General features: G+C 32.4%; 1 protein-coding gene across 4 annotated transcripts; it reads right to left on the bottom strand.

Annotated features, from left to right (window-relative positions):
* Nucleotides 1-1,454: 1,454 nt before the first annotated feature.
* On the bottom strand, nt 1,455-18,575 carry LOC110017974. Of its 4 annotated transcripts, none has more exons than XM_020715169.1 (5): nt 18,478-18,575; nt 17,986-18,050; nt 11,069-11,200; nt 3,125-3,240; nt 1,455-2,079 (listed from the first exon to the last, which is right to left on the bottom strand). In XM_020715169.1, the coding sequence occupies exons 3-5, from the start codon at nt 11,174-11,176 to the stop codon at nt 1,605-1,607; spliced, it is 699 nt and encodes a 232-aa protein (XP_020570828.1). In that variant the 5' UTR covers nt 11,177-11,200; nt 17,986-18,050; nt 18,478-18,575; the 3' UTR covers nt 1,455-1,604. The 4 variants fall into 4 exon arrangements, with proteins under 4 accessions (XP_020570828.1, XP_020570826.1, XP_020570825.1 ...); XM_020715167.1 differs by lacking the exon at nt 17,986-18,050 and adding an exon at nt 11,528-11,651; XM_020715166.1 differs by lacking the exon at nt 17,986-18,050.
* Between the last annotated feature and the right edge of the window lie 320 nt (nt 18,576-18,895).

Raw genomic sequence — 18,895 nt, 5'->3', positions numbered from 1 at the left:
AAAAAAGAATTGGATGGATTAGGAGATAGAGTTGGAGGTGGATCAAGAGGACATAAATGCTCTATCTTTTTAAATTGAGGAGGCAAGGGATGCTAGTCTAACTCTTGACATTATACATATTAGTGATGCACATTTATTAAAACTAAAAATTTGGTTAATTGATAATGACTTTTAAGCACATAGGAGTAAGTTCAATTTTCTACTTAATTTTGTCGTTTACTTAATATTAAATGATTTGGATTAATCTGTTAAGAAATTAATTTTATAGATGGTTAGTGGATGATAATTATAATACTTACACAAAAGTAAATTGAAACAAGCATTTGAAGCAGTTTTCACAATTTAGCTACATTGTTCATATATATTTAAAAGGTTTGTGAAATAGATCCAATCAAATATAAATATTTCAATCAATTTTTTAGATATAAAAATTACTTCTTATTTAATTTGAAAAATTTTTTAAGCCATATAAACTCATATTTCATTAATTGCATAATCAATGTTGTTCGATACAACGAGACTAATATACAATGAGGCTAGAATCATGAGATCTGAACCACATTTGGATATTCTTAAGTCACGAGTCCTGCTATATCGATCAAGCTTCATCGTTATGTGCAACCAAGCAAGGTGTACTGGATTAGGCATTGTTCACCAGTGTGAATTCTAATCAAATCTTTTCAACCACTACATCCCATAAAAGGACTGCATTCTACATAATTGAATCACAATCAATTAGATTGACATTTTCTAAAACTTGCAAAACAACATTGCTGTCTTTTCACCAATCATATAGCTTGGATGGATTTTTTTTTTTCAAAATTATCACTTTAGATATGCTATGAATTTACATACGGTTAAAGGCATTTGATTCCTTTTATTGTGACAAAGAAGTGATGCATCATATCAAACAACATAATGAAACAGTTTCAATAAGAATGAGCGCTTTGGCTCTTTTCTTCTAGAAATTTTCACATAAAAATTATGTTCATCTCTGCATAATTATGTTTTTAATTGATCTCCACAATTGGGCAGTAGAAACTTTTACAAGGGCCATAGTTTAGTTTTTTTTAATCTCCGATCACATCACTTCAAAGTTAGGAGATGTAATTTCATGGTTTAGATCCGGTTCGATCATTTAAACACTTAATATTACACTCACAATACTTCTTTTAACGAAGTGGTACATCTATCCCAAGATTTTAGACAACAATCTACACAATATTATCAAATTGAACCCTAATCATCACAAGAATATACATATTGAGCAACTTTGCCTGCTCAACCCTCTCTACATTAGTCTACCTTCAACAAATTGACATGAAAATAAGGAACAGGACGAAACATTTTCTAGCAGTGCCTCTCCTCTCATTAACTCGCTAAATATAAAAAGAATATTTACATACATAACATTTAATTCCTACGTATTTACATATCTTACATATACATGAAAAGGTGTATTCAGCTTTTAATGGTTAAAATGGTGGTACTTTTATGTGATATGAAGGATTTGAGTGATATATGTATGAAAACAAAGTTAAGGTGTCCGATATGCAAATACACAATAATTGGGTGGTAAGTATCTGAATGACCAAATATAATAACTAGTTAAACCCTGGAGGCAGATCAGTGTCATCATCAACTTCACCACTGCCGCCACCGCCGCCGCCGCTTGAGCCGAAACCACATTCCACATCTTCAATTGGTTTCAGTAACTCCTGTGGATTTTGAATCAAGCCTGCTCTCTGCTCATTCTCCTGTAGATCTGAATTTTTAGATTCGCCATTATCGGCATCACCGGAACCAAAACCTGGGGGTTCATATGTTTTATTTGAATTTGAAATATTTGCTTCGCTTGCTGGAGTTATTATTGAGGTTTTAATGATGCCATTAGCTTCCCTTCCGATGATTTGATTTTCTTGGGTGGGAGAGGGATTAGAACCTAAACTCGTTTGGGGCATAGGGTTTACCATTTTGTTGATAACGTGTTCTACAGTGCCTTTGATATCATCCTTTATGCTCTCATTTAGTCGGATGGTCTTCCATATTTCATCAGAGATCTGACCTGTGATTTTCCTCCTGAAATGTTTTAAGTGGGAAAAATTGAAATTGTTGAAATCTAAATGCAAAAGAAGAAAAATAATAACATGAAATATAAAAAATAACTGATATTTATTTTGCTTGCTGATATTTTGAAAGTCTAAGATCAAATTTAACAATAATTGTATTGGCTTTAGAGATCACTACAAAGAAAATGCAAAATGAGGCATCTTGATATATGTTTCCTGTAAATGACCGTTTAATTAACAAGAAATTCACCAAATAAATGAAAGAAATAATAATGGAGAAAATACTTTAAAAATAAATGATTTAGAACTAATCGAACTAAAAACTGAATATATGTTGCATACTTTTAGTAGGTATGATATTAACAATTACTAATAAATATTATTAGAGGATTAATAAACTAGGTGTGATTAGTTAAGTACCTTGGATCAATTATATAGAATAATGTAAATATAAATAACAATTTAACATCTAATTATTAAATATTAAGATGATATCCTAAGGATTTGGAGGGTAAACTTTATGAAACTATAATTAATTTGATATGAATCTAACTGTTTGGCAATAAGAAAGTAATTGATATTTAATTGAGTTTGACCAAGAAATAAAATTAAAATTGATGTGTGACTAAACTAGAGAGTAAAAATAAAAGAATGGTTATATTTAAAAAAATGATTGACGCAGGTGATTGAAAATAAAATAAAGTGATTCGAACATGCCAACAAAAGGTGAAAAATCACCTAATATACAAAAAATATAGAATTAGCGTTGGAGTAGGAAAAATAAGGAACAAAACTATGATAACACGGACATAAATTGTTAAAAATGATTTACAAAGAGATTTTAACATCTAAGACAGTAGTCAAGAAGAAAACATAAAAAATGAGAACTTAAAAAGTCGTCCTCAACTATTTGGCATAAAACTACTGATGATTTATTTGATATGGGCAATTAGATGATCAGTTAGATTGATTAGACAAGAAAATTTGGTTTATTATATGAGTACATCAAGAAAAGAAATGTTCATTAAAATACACAGTTAAAACTTTGCACGTACCCAAGCTCTTCGTAAATAGCATCTGAAAGCTGTCTTGGTTTCATGTCCTCAGATCCATCTTTGTTGAGAATATCAGACCGTTTAACCTGGTCTATGATGCTTTTGCGTAGCTCTTCCTGCATTAAAAAAAAAAATTTCACTTCACAAAATTGGTCTCCACATCACTTTAAAGCACTTTCATAGAGACCGCCTAAGGCAAAACAAGACTTAGTATTTTCAAAATGAGATGCATGTATGAAGTCAAAACCTAATACTAACTAAACCACAAGGGAAAAAAACCCATCAAAGAGAATTGAAGAGTGAAAATAAAACTCCATTGACAGTAAAATAATGATACGATGCTAAATAGAAAACTAAATATCTAATATCGAAAATGGCAAGTTGTGCTGTCATGCTTCTTCTTCATCATGTCATAATATAGTAAACATTGTTGAGTTCCAAATTGAACGAGTTCACTCGTATGAGAGCTCACAATTACCATCCCTGGCTTAACCTTTTAGTTAACATATTGTAAGTATCATCTTGACCTCTAACTATAAGTATCACTGGGCATGTTGATATGGCTAGGCCATATTCTATTTGTAGCACTAGAGTTGTCGTGAAATTTGTTTCTATTGATTAGTCTGTCCCTCAGTATAACAAATAACAAACTGCCATTGTTGCAATCCCTTCATTTATTGTCCAATATTTTTTGTGGCAACCATCAAATTTTATTTTTAAAAATTTATTACTATTATTGTTGTAGTTGTTATTAACATGCAACAAACTCTTTTAATATCATTGTTGCTATCCCCAGACCAACATGAGAAAGATTGCAGGTTGACGTTTGATAGGCAGCCAGTTATAAAACTAACGTCAAAACAATGAAATTAATCGTAGGTTTTTTGTCATGCTTAAGTTTACTCAAACATCTGTTCAAGTAATTATTGAAAGTTAGCCATTCTTTTAGCTAGTTTATTAAAATTATATTGTACGTAAAATATGTGATACCACCAGTAAAGAATATGTTTACAAGAAAAAGTTTAGAAAAGAGTAGAAAAAGACCAAATATATGGTATTGAATTTCAAAGGGTGGGATATTATCAAATACGAAATAATATGTAACTTTTACGAGTTTAAGCATCTAGAAAAGACTATATAAAGTGGATATAGAGTTAACATTAAATAGTTAAAATGCAGAAGCGCTTCAAAAATATTATAAAATGAGAAAACACCATAAAGACATAGGAATTAATTTTATAAAATTGCACTTGCACTAGTGCTGCTATATGGATTTGAGTATTGGGTGGCAAAAAATCATTAATATCTAAGCTGAATGTGAGAAAGATGAGAATGATAAGATAGATGCTTAGACTTGAAAGAAAATTTTAAATTTTACAAGATGGTGGTGAGATGGTGGTGAGACCTGCAATGCTTTGTGGCATAGAATGTTGGCCTATAAAAGAGAAGCATAAAACTAAGTTAAGTGTTGCTGAGATGAAAATGCTTGGGTGGATTAGTGGCTTGACATTTAGAGACAAGATGCAAAACAAATGTATCCCTGAAAGAGTTGATGTAGCTTCAGTGGCAAACAAGATTAGAGAGAGTCATCTTAGATGGTTTGGTCACATTAAGCATCGACCATCTAATGATCCGGTTAGAAGAGTAAATGTTTTAGATCGGTTTATGTTAAGAAAAGCAGAGGTAGACCTAAAAAGACTTGGGCATATTGTATAAAAAATGATCTTAATTTACAAGAATTAAATGAAAATATGATACTAAGCAAAGACACGATGGAGAAAAATGATTCATGTAGCAGGCCCCACTTAGTGGGATAAAGATTTTTTATTGTTGTTGTTGTTGTTGAATAAATGATATTTCTTGAAAGCGAGGTAATTAAAAATATAGCTAGGTAATTTTACATGTATAATAATAGGGGAAAAATGCACCAATTAAACAAATAAAATTAGCATGGGTCAGACATCCGAAGCAGTAAACCAAGGATATTATGGCTATAAGTTGTTAAAATTGATTTATGAAGAATATAATAGATTTAACACCTGAAGCAAAACTTGAATGAATGAAGATTTATGATTTAAGATGACATACCAAAATAGTTGAGAAAAGATCAATAATGATGATGAGAAGATGTTTTAAGGAAATTGTAGACATACTTCAAACCTCTTCTCACATTGGAAACCATTATCGTAATGGTAGCATGAATAAAAACTGAAAATGAACATTCTAAAAATTACATGAGTTGGATGTTCGTCTATGTTGGTACTTAGATTTCGATATATGTATGAGAGTTATGCAAAATGTGATTAAGAAAATATTTTGAGAAGCAGAGAATGAGATGAAGGGAAAACATAGAGAAAAGTTTAAAAAGAGAGCATGAAACTATATGAAAGAAAAAAATTTGTTTCCACTTGTATTCACTCAATAAGGCTTGTTACACTTCGAACTCAAGGCAATGTGTTAATTTACCTACTAATTGCTCTCTCAAGATTAACTAGGGTTCTATGGTGGTTAAAGAGCCCTAAAATTGATGTATTGGGTATTTATAGAAATGGTCAAACCTTTTAATACAGAGGTCGAAATGAAATCATTTGACACTTCTTGTAACGACTCGATTGCTTCACATCCTTACTCATACCAATGTAGCAAACAATCATGAGGCATGCCTTATTTAATAGTCATTATAGAGGTGTCAAATAAGGGTAACCATGCAGTGCTTACTGAATGGTGGCAAGGAGAAGTGAATATCAATTAGCTATTATCAAGGTGGAAGTAGGAATGCTTCTTTGCGGAGATGTAATGATGTATAAATCATTGAAAGGTAGGCAGACATTTCCCAAATTATGATTTCAGGAACTAATGATGAATTGTTGTCATAGTGGTTTTCATTGCTAGAATTTGAGTCAATAATTGTGTGGTTATCTTGAAAATTTTGAATTAAACTCTTGCAATCATCTTCTTCATATAATAACGTGAAGATATGTTATAGACCTCTTTTTGAAACTCCTTTAAATTAATCTCGACCTCCTAGAGCACATTGAACACCAGCAAGATTTTGTTTGCACAACTTGACTGTATGTTAAGATGAATACATTAAAACAAAAAATGATCCCCAAAGTGGTTTGTTTCCTTGCACTAAAGATTGTAATCACACAAACTCACAATGCAATACACCATGAAAATGGCATCGATCCACTAAATAAACTCCAATAGTCCTGCCTTCAACTTATGCTTTTCCTTTATTCTTGAACTCAGCAATAATCAAGAAGCAATCAACCGTCTACCTTTGGCAAAGATCATTCCGCTACCCTAATCAGTTTCTCATGGCCTTCTTCATATCCTACCAACCTCTCGCAACAATGCCCGTCATCTCTCTGCCTTAGTTATCTTCTCTTATTAACATGTTGGGTCTTTTATCTATTTAACATGTTGGGTCTTTTATCTATTTAATGTATTTATTTTTCTAAACAGAAAATAGCCTTTATCATTTAAAGTAAATGTTGCCTGCTTGCATATACAAGGTAAATTGAACCTTTTAATTCGTCCACCTAGCAAATAAATAAATTTAATAATCAAAATCAAAATGAATCGTTTTCATGAGAAATTTAAACAATCATAAAACCTTATCCAATTTAAAATTGGATTCTCTTAATTTTCATAATAGTTTCATTTTATTTTTTTGGCCTTTCGACCATTTTGAATTTTAACATCATGCATAAATTTACCAAACAAATAAAATAAATTTTAGAGTTCAAAAAAGCATCTCGATCATAGACCTACCAAATACTATCAACAACATTAATTGTAGCAACTAATCGCCATTGCTTTTCTAGCAATATTTTGCCAACTAACATTTTAGCAAGAATAGTCCACCCAAACAAATCCTCAAGAGAGTAGAGTTACAAATTGCGCTTTGGTGACATATACCAACCCCTAGGATGCCTTAATTGGGAGAAGCAGCAAATCTTTCATCGATGTCTAACTAATCTTTCTTCCATTAATAATCTTAATGAGTGAACCAAATGATGGACGGCATAATATGTCGATGATGCCTAATGCATCATGAATAGAAGTCCAAATATGCAACTGTAGTTCCTTCTTGATGGATGTGATTGTATTAAAAATTTAGTACAAATCCTATACATATCGTAATTTCTTCCATGAAAATGTTCTCTGACTTTCCTAACTAAAGTTTGATAATCCATGCATAAACTGTAATTGAAATCTCGTACAAAGCACAACAACCCGGTTAAGATAATTTGAACAGCTGTGGAAAATAGTTTGTGGTTATATAATAAAAGTATTTGATCCTCTCATTTCATGGGTTTAGTGTGCTTCTAATAACCTCCATTCTCACAAAAAAAAAAAAAAAAAAAAAAAAAAAAACACTTTATGACCATACATAAGGAATGTTATAGAAACAAATAATGGATCTATCCTATTAAACACACCATGAATTCTTTAGCATATAAGTTGACTTGATCATGATGGTGATGGGGAAGCTATAAGAAATGAAGAGAAATTTCTGGCTCTTGGAGTTACATTGATGAAAACCACACAACTAGGTGTGGATTTCTAAGCCAAATGTCTCAATACATTACGTCAATTCCCACAAAAGATTTTGGAGAAGTAGTAATTTCATCAAATGAAGTGCTGCTTCTTCATTTATTGGCTTCCCTATATTTTTGGCAGCAAGCATTGTGTATAATAGTGAATCCAAGATCCACAAATTAATGCCTGTTAACTCTAAGCTAACAGCCCTCGTCTTATTTCCAATAGCTTTTCACGTTTTCTAATAAGATTAAGTTGGGAAACAAGCTTGTCAAATTATTTTGTTTTGTACTTCTATTTAATTTAATTTTGTTGTTTGGCAATTTAATCCATAGAACCAAATACTGCATTATGTAGGCTTGAATGTGGGTTGTATTTCAAAATAATTTCCGGTTGTATTATTTTTAAGGATTTCAATTTGAGCTGGCTCATACTAATACATGTTCCATTTTTAAATCAAGTTCAAATTGAGCATAACCAAATACTCCTAAGCTTGTATGCAGGTCAGCTTCCTCAAACTAGAGTATCAATCCTAAGCACCTCTTATCCTCATGCTTAAGAGTGACCTCATGACTACCTTGAGGTCCAATAAAGATAGGTTTGCCAATTGTATAGTATAATCTCAGGATTTAAACCTCGAATGATTTCCAACATCCTTGATCTTGATATAACAACTGAAAGGGGAAGCTTGATGGGTTATGTGTTCATAGAGAAGAATAGAGGTAAAAGTTTTAACCAAATCAATGAGATCTAAAAGCTAAAACGAATCTACAATGTGATTAAAAAGGCACATAGAAAGGAATTTCAATGCTAAATTCGAGTAAGAAAATTTTGTACAAAGAAAGATGGGGCCATCGAAAACAGAGGTAGCTAGAACGGACTGGTATAGTTTGGTAGGATTGTTTTCAACAAAATGTCATCTCTCCATGTATACCTATTAACAAGGTTCATGTGAACATCTCCTCAACAAGAACTTCAAACATTTTAAGAAACTTTATGCTGGAGAGTCTATCGTCCATGATAACATTATTCAACTAAAGCATTGTGATAAAAGAAAGACCTTTCTTCCTCTAAACAAGCTGGCTCTTTAAAAAACTAAATTGAAATTTGATCCTAAAAGAAGGCTCTCGAATTACAAGTCAGGATCCTAAAAGTCGTTCATGCCACTAGCAATCATTATAAAGATAGAACTTTGTTTGCCTTGAAGCTACCAACCAGATTAAAACCTTAGTTCTTCTGATCTCCTTCCTCCACATGGAACTAACAAAGGACAATTGAATCCTAACTGTCAAAAAAACTCATCCAAACCGTTAAATATTGCATCATGTAAAAAAAAGGACATCAATGAGTGCTCCAACCTACTTCAAGGCAGATCTAGGCAATGAGCAGGGAAAGGCAGGATGGGGCGAGACAAATAAGACCTATTCTTTAACCCAACCTAGATGAAAATGATTACGCTTCTTTGAACCCGGACATGTTTTGGTTAAATCAAACTAGAATGAATCCTTCATGTGTATGAATCATGCATTCTTATTGACATCTCCGCCACAAAAGAAATTTAAAAATAAAACTAAAAGAGAGGTCGTAATTATTAGGCATCCCTTCAAAAGGCCGTATTCTAAGGATAATTTACCTAGAATGTTAACTTACAAAAGATGGCTCCTTCAAAGAGACTTAGAAGAAGAGAAAGAGATGGCAAAAATGCAATGCCAACTGGCGGAGGTGCAAAACCTTTACATTTATTTTAGGCTTATGCTTAGAGACTACATTTTGTATCAATAAAGGTAATCCATATGCTTGCTTGTATTTGTAGAAAATGACCACTAAAACTATTAACATCTTGCTTCTTTAAAGCTTGCATTGAGGATGCCCATCAAAATTCTACTCTCTATTAGTAGTTGCAATATCAAACCTATGCTACTAAGCTTTTAAATCATTTTTAAGTGATTATTAAGAGTTATAATATAACAAATAGAAATCGCTATCATTTTATAAACCTAATTTTAAATAGGTGCTTTAGCCAAAAAAATTTTAAATAGGTGCTTTAGCCAAAAAAAAAAAAATCATATTTCTCTTCCTTCAAACAAAGAATAATTTTGGGCAATCCTCTTAGAAGTGCAAGCATAATTATTAGCGCCAAATTCAATCATAAAGCTTGTGTCTTTCATGATAAGAAAAAGATAGGATCAAATAACAAAGGTTGCTCTCTTTAATAACGCATAAATAACATCATCTACCATCCATTGAAGCGAAGTGGGCCTGAGTCACTAGTTTGTACCCGTTTGAAATCCAAATTACTTAGCTATATGTGTGGGATGAAGAAGAGATTGCTACTTCACAAGATCGACCCATACTTAAGGATCATTAATCAGTGAGCATTATGTTCATCGAAAATAATTAAATGAAACAATAATACCAAAGAATAACATACAACAACAATTATAGAATATATAAATGATTTGTCAGATTAGAGCGCTAATAGTAACTTTCCTTCAAACTACCCTTCTGTAGTACTTTTAACTATTTAATTTCACAATAATTAACGAAACTTAAACGATTTCTTCTCACAGTGCTTTATGACACTACATATCCTTGATACATTTACCCACTTAATGCTCTATAATTGGAAACAGTATAAAAAGCTAGATCTAATAGCCTACTCAAATATTATATTGAATTCTCTGTAGTGAAGGGTCTCTTCTATTACTTCACACGAGCTTTAAGTTTGAAGTCTTAACATGTCAAACTTAAGTACAAAAAAAAAGTGGCAAATTCAAACAAAAATAAAAATCCTTGCAAATTCACACAAATAACACATTAGGAAAGAAAAAAAAACACAACATGAATGATAGTAAACATATGATATTAATATTTTTTATATTTTCATAACCAAAATAGAAAATGCCAAAAAAAATTTGACATTGCAAAAAATATGATAAAAATTTAAGTTAGACATGCAGTCACACACCGCAAAAATCTCATTATGAGACTTAAAAATTGCAAATTTATTCTTAAAGTATATTGGATTATCAAGTAATTAGATTGTTCAGAAAAATTTGCTATCGTAAGATTAAACCTATCACAAAATATATTTCAATAAAAAACTGAAATCCAAATATCCTAGCACTAGGAAAACTTGTTCTTTATTGTGCTTCCATTCTTACACCATATCTCTATACTAACTTAAATTATAAGATAGTTGAAAAAATTTTAAAATTTTCAAGCAATTGAAGCATCAGAAAAGGCCTTTATTCCCTTCAAGAACTTTCATTCATTTGAAAAGTAAGATGATAAAAAATTGAAACGTGAAGAGAAATATTGATGATATTTATCATAAAAAATAAGAAAGGATAACATTGATATAGGAGGAGAGGATAATAGGTATGGCAAACCAACATTCTCCTTGACCGCTCGAATGATCTTGAGCCGAAGTGTGTCAAAGTCACCATCATCCTTAATTTTCTTCACAACATCCTCTCTTGTTGGTAGCCGCCTCTCCTCCATGTTGATTTGGATAAAATTGCTAACCTAGTCAAAGAAATCGAGAACATCCATATATTAAAGGGAAAAAAGACAACAGTAAATTTTCAATCTTATTTTTCATACATCAAACGATTTCAAAACATAAAATTTGACTTATATTTTCTAAGGTATTATGAAATGGACACAATAATAAAAAAGTAATATAAATAACACTAACAAATTAGAAAGTTTTGTAAATGTTGACCAAAGAATGTTTGAAAAATAATTTAAAAAAGAAATCATGCCTATTTATTCAGGACATCTTTGGTTTACGAGTTAGTCGAATAGCTAACCAAAATATCCTGAAAATTCAAGACAACGCTCTTAACTCACCTTCCTCGCTTTTAGCCACAAGCCCTAATGGAAGTCTGGTGTTGGCCTTCGTTTCCTTAAAGTTTGGTGATCGGAATAGGCTTAAGCAAAGGTGGTTGACCAAATAGGGGATGAAGAAAGAACTCTGCAGAAGGGCCTAGATGATAAGTTGGAAAAAAAAAACAAAGGAGGGAATAAAATAAAAGAAGATTTTTAAAGAACAGGGAAGGTGAATTGAGTCTAATCAACCAATGATGAAGAGAGAGAAGGGATAGAAGAGTTAAGCCTCAAATATTTATTTCATCCTTCACCAATAATTACATCCTAAGACATCTCTTTATGTAAGAGCATGCTCTATAATAAAAAATAACCATATTATAGTATATGATAAAGGCAACACAACTAATCAAATCATTACTTACATTAGTCTCTTAGTTCGTAAAAACTCCTCTCTTAAAGAGCTAAAAGTAACGACCAATGGAGGAGGAAGCCAAAATAGCTCATTTGTATAACACAGATTTTCATGGCAGTCTGAGTGTAATAGATCTAGAGGTTAAAGCTCAAAAATAAACAAAGTAAAATGCCTTACAATAATCCCAACACAGACAAGACAATATGATGAATCAAGGAATATCATGTGTCAATATGAACAATCTCAGAGAAACGCACTACTAGAGTGACTAGGAGGGTAGGGTCGGTGATCACCTTGGGCAAGAGAGTTACTTAAAAAGGTATGAGATGTCCAACCATATGGGCAAGTTGAGCAGCATAAACCCATTATTATTGCAAGATTAAAGCACCACATGGAGATTACATATAATCATTAACATTTTAAATCTCAAATCATGTAGGTTGATCATAGCTTGGTTAGCCTCTTTATATTAAAATTCAACATGAGCTCAAATTATAAGCTTGCAACTGGAATCACTCCACACCATAAAAGGGCTAAAATCCTAATTTTTATATTCATGCATTTTTGTATTTAGATTATAAAAGGACATCATATAATCTATTTTAATATTGAATAAAATATTAAATTTTGCCTATAAATAATTCCTTTGAAGAAGCTTAGTGAGTGATATAAGAGTTCGGTACTTTGAATAAGTCCAAGGCTTTGCACCCTCCCTCGACCCAAGTGGTCGCGCTCTTCACCTTAATAACCCTAAAAGCATCCTACAAGGCTACAACAATTCCCAAAGCCTAACCTATACATCATCTTCCCTCCATACCCTTGTTAACTACCTCTCGAGTTTACCCTACCAAAAATCCCTACCTTACTTCTACCATTTCCATAGGCCTTAACCCTCTCTAGATCAAGCATTATGAAAAAAAAAAAACCCTATTCAAGCCCGCATCACCTACAATCCCCACAGAATAATTCCCTCTTCCATACTAGCTCTCTTCCTCTACACAAAACACCAAAAAACCTAACCCCAATCGCACCAAACCCTTTCCAAGCCTTACCCACATCCACTACATACCACCAACAAGCAAAGAAGGATTTCATCCCAGGATCCTCCCACTACCATTTCATAAAATTTGGTATCATAGCTACGTCTCCAAGGATGCCCACAAACAAGAATCTAAGGAGTTTAAAAGGCGTCGCAATAAGAGGAGCAACCACAACAACAATTAGGATATCTTCCATTGGCATCAAGTGTTGATGTCGTCTCCACTTGTGAGCAACCTGCAACCCTCGCTTTTAATCCTTTGCATTGGTAGATTAATCTTTGAATAGAGATATAGAACTTTTGGCATGTCACTTGGCAAATTTTTGATTTAATGCATAATCTCCAAGTAGTTTGCACCACTTAAAAGATAGTCAATCCTACAATAAAGCCTATCCAGCCACTGATATTTGAGAGCTATATGTTTGTAAGGTGTGATGAAAAAAAAAAAGGCTTTATCGGCTGTTGAATGTGCTTTAAAAGGAACTAAAATTATATTTTTTTAAACTTGCTTTTATGCATGTTTATTTAGTTTATAGAAATTAGTAGTTCAACAAGTGCTTGATGATCCTAAAATATTTATTTATACACTTGCATTAGCATCTTTTGAAAAATACAATAAAATATTGCATTAGCAGATTTTTTTCAGAAAATTAAAAGCACTTCATTTCTTTCTTCTATGCTGTACATCATACCTAACAAATCAACATCTCTAGATCAATTTGAAGAGCAATAAAAAATCAACGATGGTAAATATGAAAGCCCGCAAAACTCTTTTGGCGGCTTAAGAAATAATAATGGAAAATATGGAAATCATTGAAAAACTTAACACCAAGAAAGTAAACCCTACATGATGCACACAACGAATACTAACTACTCTCATCATAGAGATGAAAATTTTAGGAAAATAACTATCTAGAGACATTAAGCTGGACAAAATTTTTGGGTATATCAAAAAACTAAAAGCACTTCATTGCATTCTTCTATGTTGCACATCATACCTAACAAATCAACATCTCTAGATCAATTTGAAGAGCATTTAATAATCAACAATGGTAAATTTTAAAGCCCGCAAAACTCTTTCAGCGACTTGAAGAATGATAATGGAAGAAATGGAAATCAGTTGCAAAACTTAACGCCAAGGAAATAAACCTTGCATGATGCACACAAGGATTCTAACCATCCTCACCATAAAGGTGAAAAATTTAGAAAAATGAAGACCGCAACCTAGAAAAATTTTTAGGGCTTATAATACGAATAAAACAAAGCTTTTCCATTTGATGGTGTTCATAACTCAATAATTATTAGTTTGGGCCCCCGAGATGGAGGAACTTTTATTGGATAGCAAGTATTAGTATCAAAGAACTGATTTTGCTAAACAAAAACTAATAAGATATGCTAAGATATGTAATGGTTGAAATACATTAATTTGGGTAAAAAATATATATAATAAAATAAAAAATTATCCAAGATATCACGAGAAGTAACTCTGAGGCCATCCCCTCACATTTAAAAAATGTACAATGAAGGGTGCTAATTATCTAAATACATTTGAGGATATGTTAGAGCAAACAGTGTTGAGCAAGATACTGGTAACGAACTTGTGATTGGACATAGGCAAAAAATTAAGGATGAGTTTTAGCTTTCAAATCCTTTGACCATAGAGGATATACTCCACATAGGGCTGTCAATTTTGCTCGTTGCTCGTGAACAGCTCGTGTTCGGCTCGTTCGTTAAGCCTAACGAGCCGACAAGAAAAAATTTTTAAAGCTCAAAATGAAAAGGAGCCGAAAACGAACCAGTTTGTTCGCTCGTGTTCGGCTCGAAATGGCTCGAGAAAAAAAATTATATAACATTTTAGATAACAATATATTATATATATTATTTATATAATAATATATTATATATATTTATGTCTAAGTTTAAATCATAACACTTCATGTGACAATGTGGTTAGTGTCTTTTTTTGTATAGATTTGATCGAGGTTCGAATCTCACACTTTACATCTATTTTTCTCAATTTTAGTTTAACGAACCAATTTCGAGCCGAACACGAGCTGAACACGAACACAAATATTTAAATCGAGTCGAACATGAACACACTGTTCACGAGCAAATTTCGAACACGAGCCGATTTCGAACAAGAGCTATTTCAAACGAGCCGAACACGAGTCAAGCCTGAGCTCGCTCAAGCTCAGCTCGTTCACAGCCCTAACTCCACATGCTCTCTTGATATAAATATAGAATAATTGTTGCCAAATTCAAAATCTAAAAAACAAGTCATATGTATCAGCACTCCTAAGTACTACTAATAGACCTAAGCATCTTTTTTTGCCTACATTGCAGTTCCCACCCTAAAATTCTCACTAAAGCATCCCCTGGAAACACTATAGGATTGCTATTTTGAGAGCCATAAGAAAGGTATTATGCAATGTAAGTGTATGAAAAAAAAAATACTCTTCTTACATGAGATTGAGACTCCTGAGCTTGATGATTTAAAAAAACTTAGAGACTATACACCTTTTATTTTATCATGATATTATTAGTACACCTTTAGCTACATTAAGATATCTTTTTGCTTCAAAATCTGATTTTGAAGATTGGAGGAATAAGAAAATTTTTCAAAATGCATACCACATATAAAAAAAGGCGATTTAATGAAATAAAAGTCTGGATTACTTATTAAAGGCGACAGTACAATGAATGCCATATATACTCTAGCACACATTAGGGCAAGCCTGCACTTGAAGCGCATCATAGAGCATTCCATATTAGCTGGGTAAATAACACGTCATTGCTTGTGATCGCTAGATGCCTAGTTCAACCTTGACTATAAGGCATAGATGTTATCCACTATAATCAAGACAATACTTGCGTATTCAAAGTCTCCAACCATAAGAAAAAAGCACAAATTCAATTGTTTGTGATCGACTCGCATGTTGATTCCCCTCCGCCTTAGACATTCAAGTGTTCATATCCCCCCATCTACCTCAGACACCTATTCTAGTGATCTTGGTCCTCCATTTATCTTAAACACTTATCATGATAGCCCTAGCCCATCCATTTTGATAAGCATGTCATTACGAAGAAGGATCGAGCTAATTGATATACTCTCTAATGATCTGTGAACGAAGACTTTTCTTTCTGTAAATAATAAAGAACTTGTTTTTCACTCAGATACATATACACGTTATTGTTGTAAACTGTTATCCTAACTACTAACTCATCCCCTAGTGACATGGGTGAGTCCTCCCTTCAAAAAGAATGATACATATTTGTCTCATAAGATACATATAACTCTTGTGAGTTCCATGAGTTAAAAGATGAGTTACTGTCAATAAATGATATAATCCCCCTTAGAAATGACTTTAAGATCACCATTATTAAATATCCAATGCAAGCGCTAAGCAATTAAAGTTACACGATGACATGATTTATTTTTTTGACATCCTATCTAGTTGATATGACATATCATTCATTGTACGCACTGTATTTTTATTAGCCCTTCATTTTCATATTTTTCATTCACCTAAGTTACAACAAGTTGACATGCATATTGATAATTTTGTTTAAGCTATTTTTAAAATTTACTAAAATAATAGTGATTATCTTGAATTTACATCAATCCCATCTGACTAAAACCATCATAAAAAACACCCCTACATAAAAGTTTTGAATTAATTACTTATTTTCTCATTTTATCTCACAGTAAGTTTTTTACTCAAAATTTTCTTTTCCCCCCTCCCTCCCTCCCTCTATTTTGCACCTTCCCTCAATCCTATCCACCAACCTCATCACCTCACCCTAAAATCACCATATAACAATTCCCAAACCATAGCCTAGCCTTCGCTTTCCTCCGTCCATAACAAACCATAGTTAACCATTAGTTTGACCACTTCCAACAAGTTATGGCCATCTACGACCACTTAAAGGTGTTAACCCTCCTCCCTCTTAATCCTAGCATCATACTCCTAATATTAATCCTAAATCCTCGCCAACATCCACTAAATAACACCATCAAATAAAGGAACATTGGCTAGGGGGAAGATGGAGGAGGCCTAGGTGGTTAGTTTTGGATGTAGAGTAGGTGAGGTTCGTGAATAAGAAGAAAAGAAACTAATGTTCCTTATTCAATTGAATTTATCATTAATAAAGATACAACCGTAAGCATTATCCTTTGGGCAACATATATCATATGCTTTTAATTTATCCTTAGCAAAAATACATACCTTATAGTCAATGAATGGCACCTCATCACCATCCTTTTAGATAGCTATTTGATTTGTAAGATGTGTTATGCATGGATGTTGTCATTATCCTGTTGGGAAAACATCATTCTCTGACATAGATATTACCCACTATAAGTAGGACAGCTTGTATATCTTCAGATTTAAGAGTGTCTAAATTTGTCTATTTTCATCTTATTTGCCTAAATTTCATCGAAGCTCCTATTCCCATTACGTTAAATGCCTACTTCTCACGTAATTTCCAAACCCAATGTATCATTACTAAAGTTATTGCACAAATTTTAACTAGTCAACACCATCCTTAAAATTTTGCAAAACATAACAAAGATTTGCATAAATGATGTGTAGCCTAAATGTTTGATCTATGCCAACAATGGAGAGCTAAACATGTCTCAATGAACCCATCAAGCTCACTAGCTTCGATGGAAACTTTTAGATCTAACACCAAGTGCTCATTGACAATGCTCATATATCCGTAATAAACATAATTGTTTTACATAACAATTGATACAAATCAAAATGAATAACACCTTAGGCAACATTACTTCTAGCATACCATCAACATGTTCATTAAGAATGCAACATATTATTAACAAGCGAGTTTCTGGCATGCTTGTCAATAATTATCATACTTTTTATGCAAAACATCGAGAATAGAGCATTAAAATTTAAGTTGCTATCAAGATATCAATAATTTAGCCGACATAAAAACTACTACAATTTAAGCAAACAAACCACATGCATCAACAAATATTATTAGTAGAATTAAGCTTGGACTACCTGCCTTAAATTTCAATTAGAACACAGATTGTCAACCCACTATTTCGCCTCCTTAGACATCAAAAAACCCTGATGACAAACATTCTAGGTCAACTTTCACTTCAAAGCATACATATCAATAATTAAGAATCCTTCATATACCTAATTATACAAACTAGGTGATAATCAATGTGTTTTTTTTTAGCACTTCAATATTTTTGATATAATATAGAAGTGTAACTTAACCCACTGACTTTGCACAGTAAGATTTTTCCTCTACAAAGGTCGCAATTTCATAAGTAAAATAACAAATGTACACAGAGCACCATAAAATATCCCAAGTCATTCACATACATTCATAGATCCCCAAACCTTACTCACAAAGAAGGGAAGTTTTGAATGGAGTAAAACATATATCCAAGAAGGTTTCGCCGGAGGATCAGGTCAGTAGCCGCCAATCTTGACAAAAGAGGAAGAAACAGATGAATATAAAAGATTAGTTCCAGTGAATCATCACCTTCTTGCTCGGTCACTCCTACCGCTCTCCTGTTACCACCGGAATCCAGGCCGCGCTTTGCCTTTGCCTGCTGCCTCTCTCTCGCTCTCCAACCTCCTTTACATATTTATCGTTTTATTATTATGAGTAATATCTGATAATTCAATAAAAAAAAGGAAAATTTGCATGAATAACACACAATTCCTATGTATTTACATATATAACATCTAAAGTTTAATATTTACATCTATAACACCATAGTATCATAAACTAATACATGAAAATGTGCATTTTACCTTTAAAAATATAAGGACAGTTGAATTTTGGATTTATTGTTACATATTTGAGTGACATGAAAGTTAATATGAATATTAAGGTGTTAGACATGTAAATACAAAAGAAGTGTGTGGTATGCATGTAAATTCCCCTAAAAAGTTAT

This window comes from Phalaenopsis equestris, unplaced genomic scaffold (genome assembly GCF_001263595.1).
Source record: "Phalaenopsis equestris unplaced genomic scaffold, ASM126359v1 Scaffold000002, whole genome shotgun sequence".
Lineage (NCBI taxonomy): Eukaryota > Viridiplantae > Streptophyta > Magnoliopsida > Asparagales > Orchidaceae > Phalaenopsis > Phalaenopsis equestris.
The sequence above is the reverse complement of the archived record's forward strand: the minus strand, read 5'-3'. Positions and strand labels throughout refer to the sequence as shown.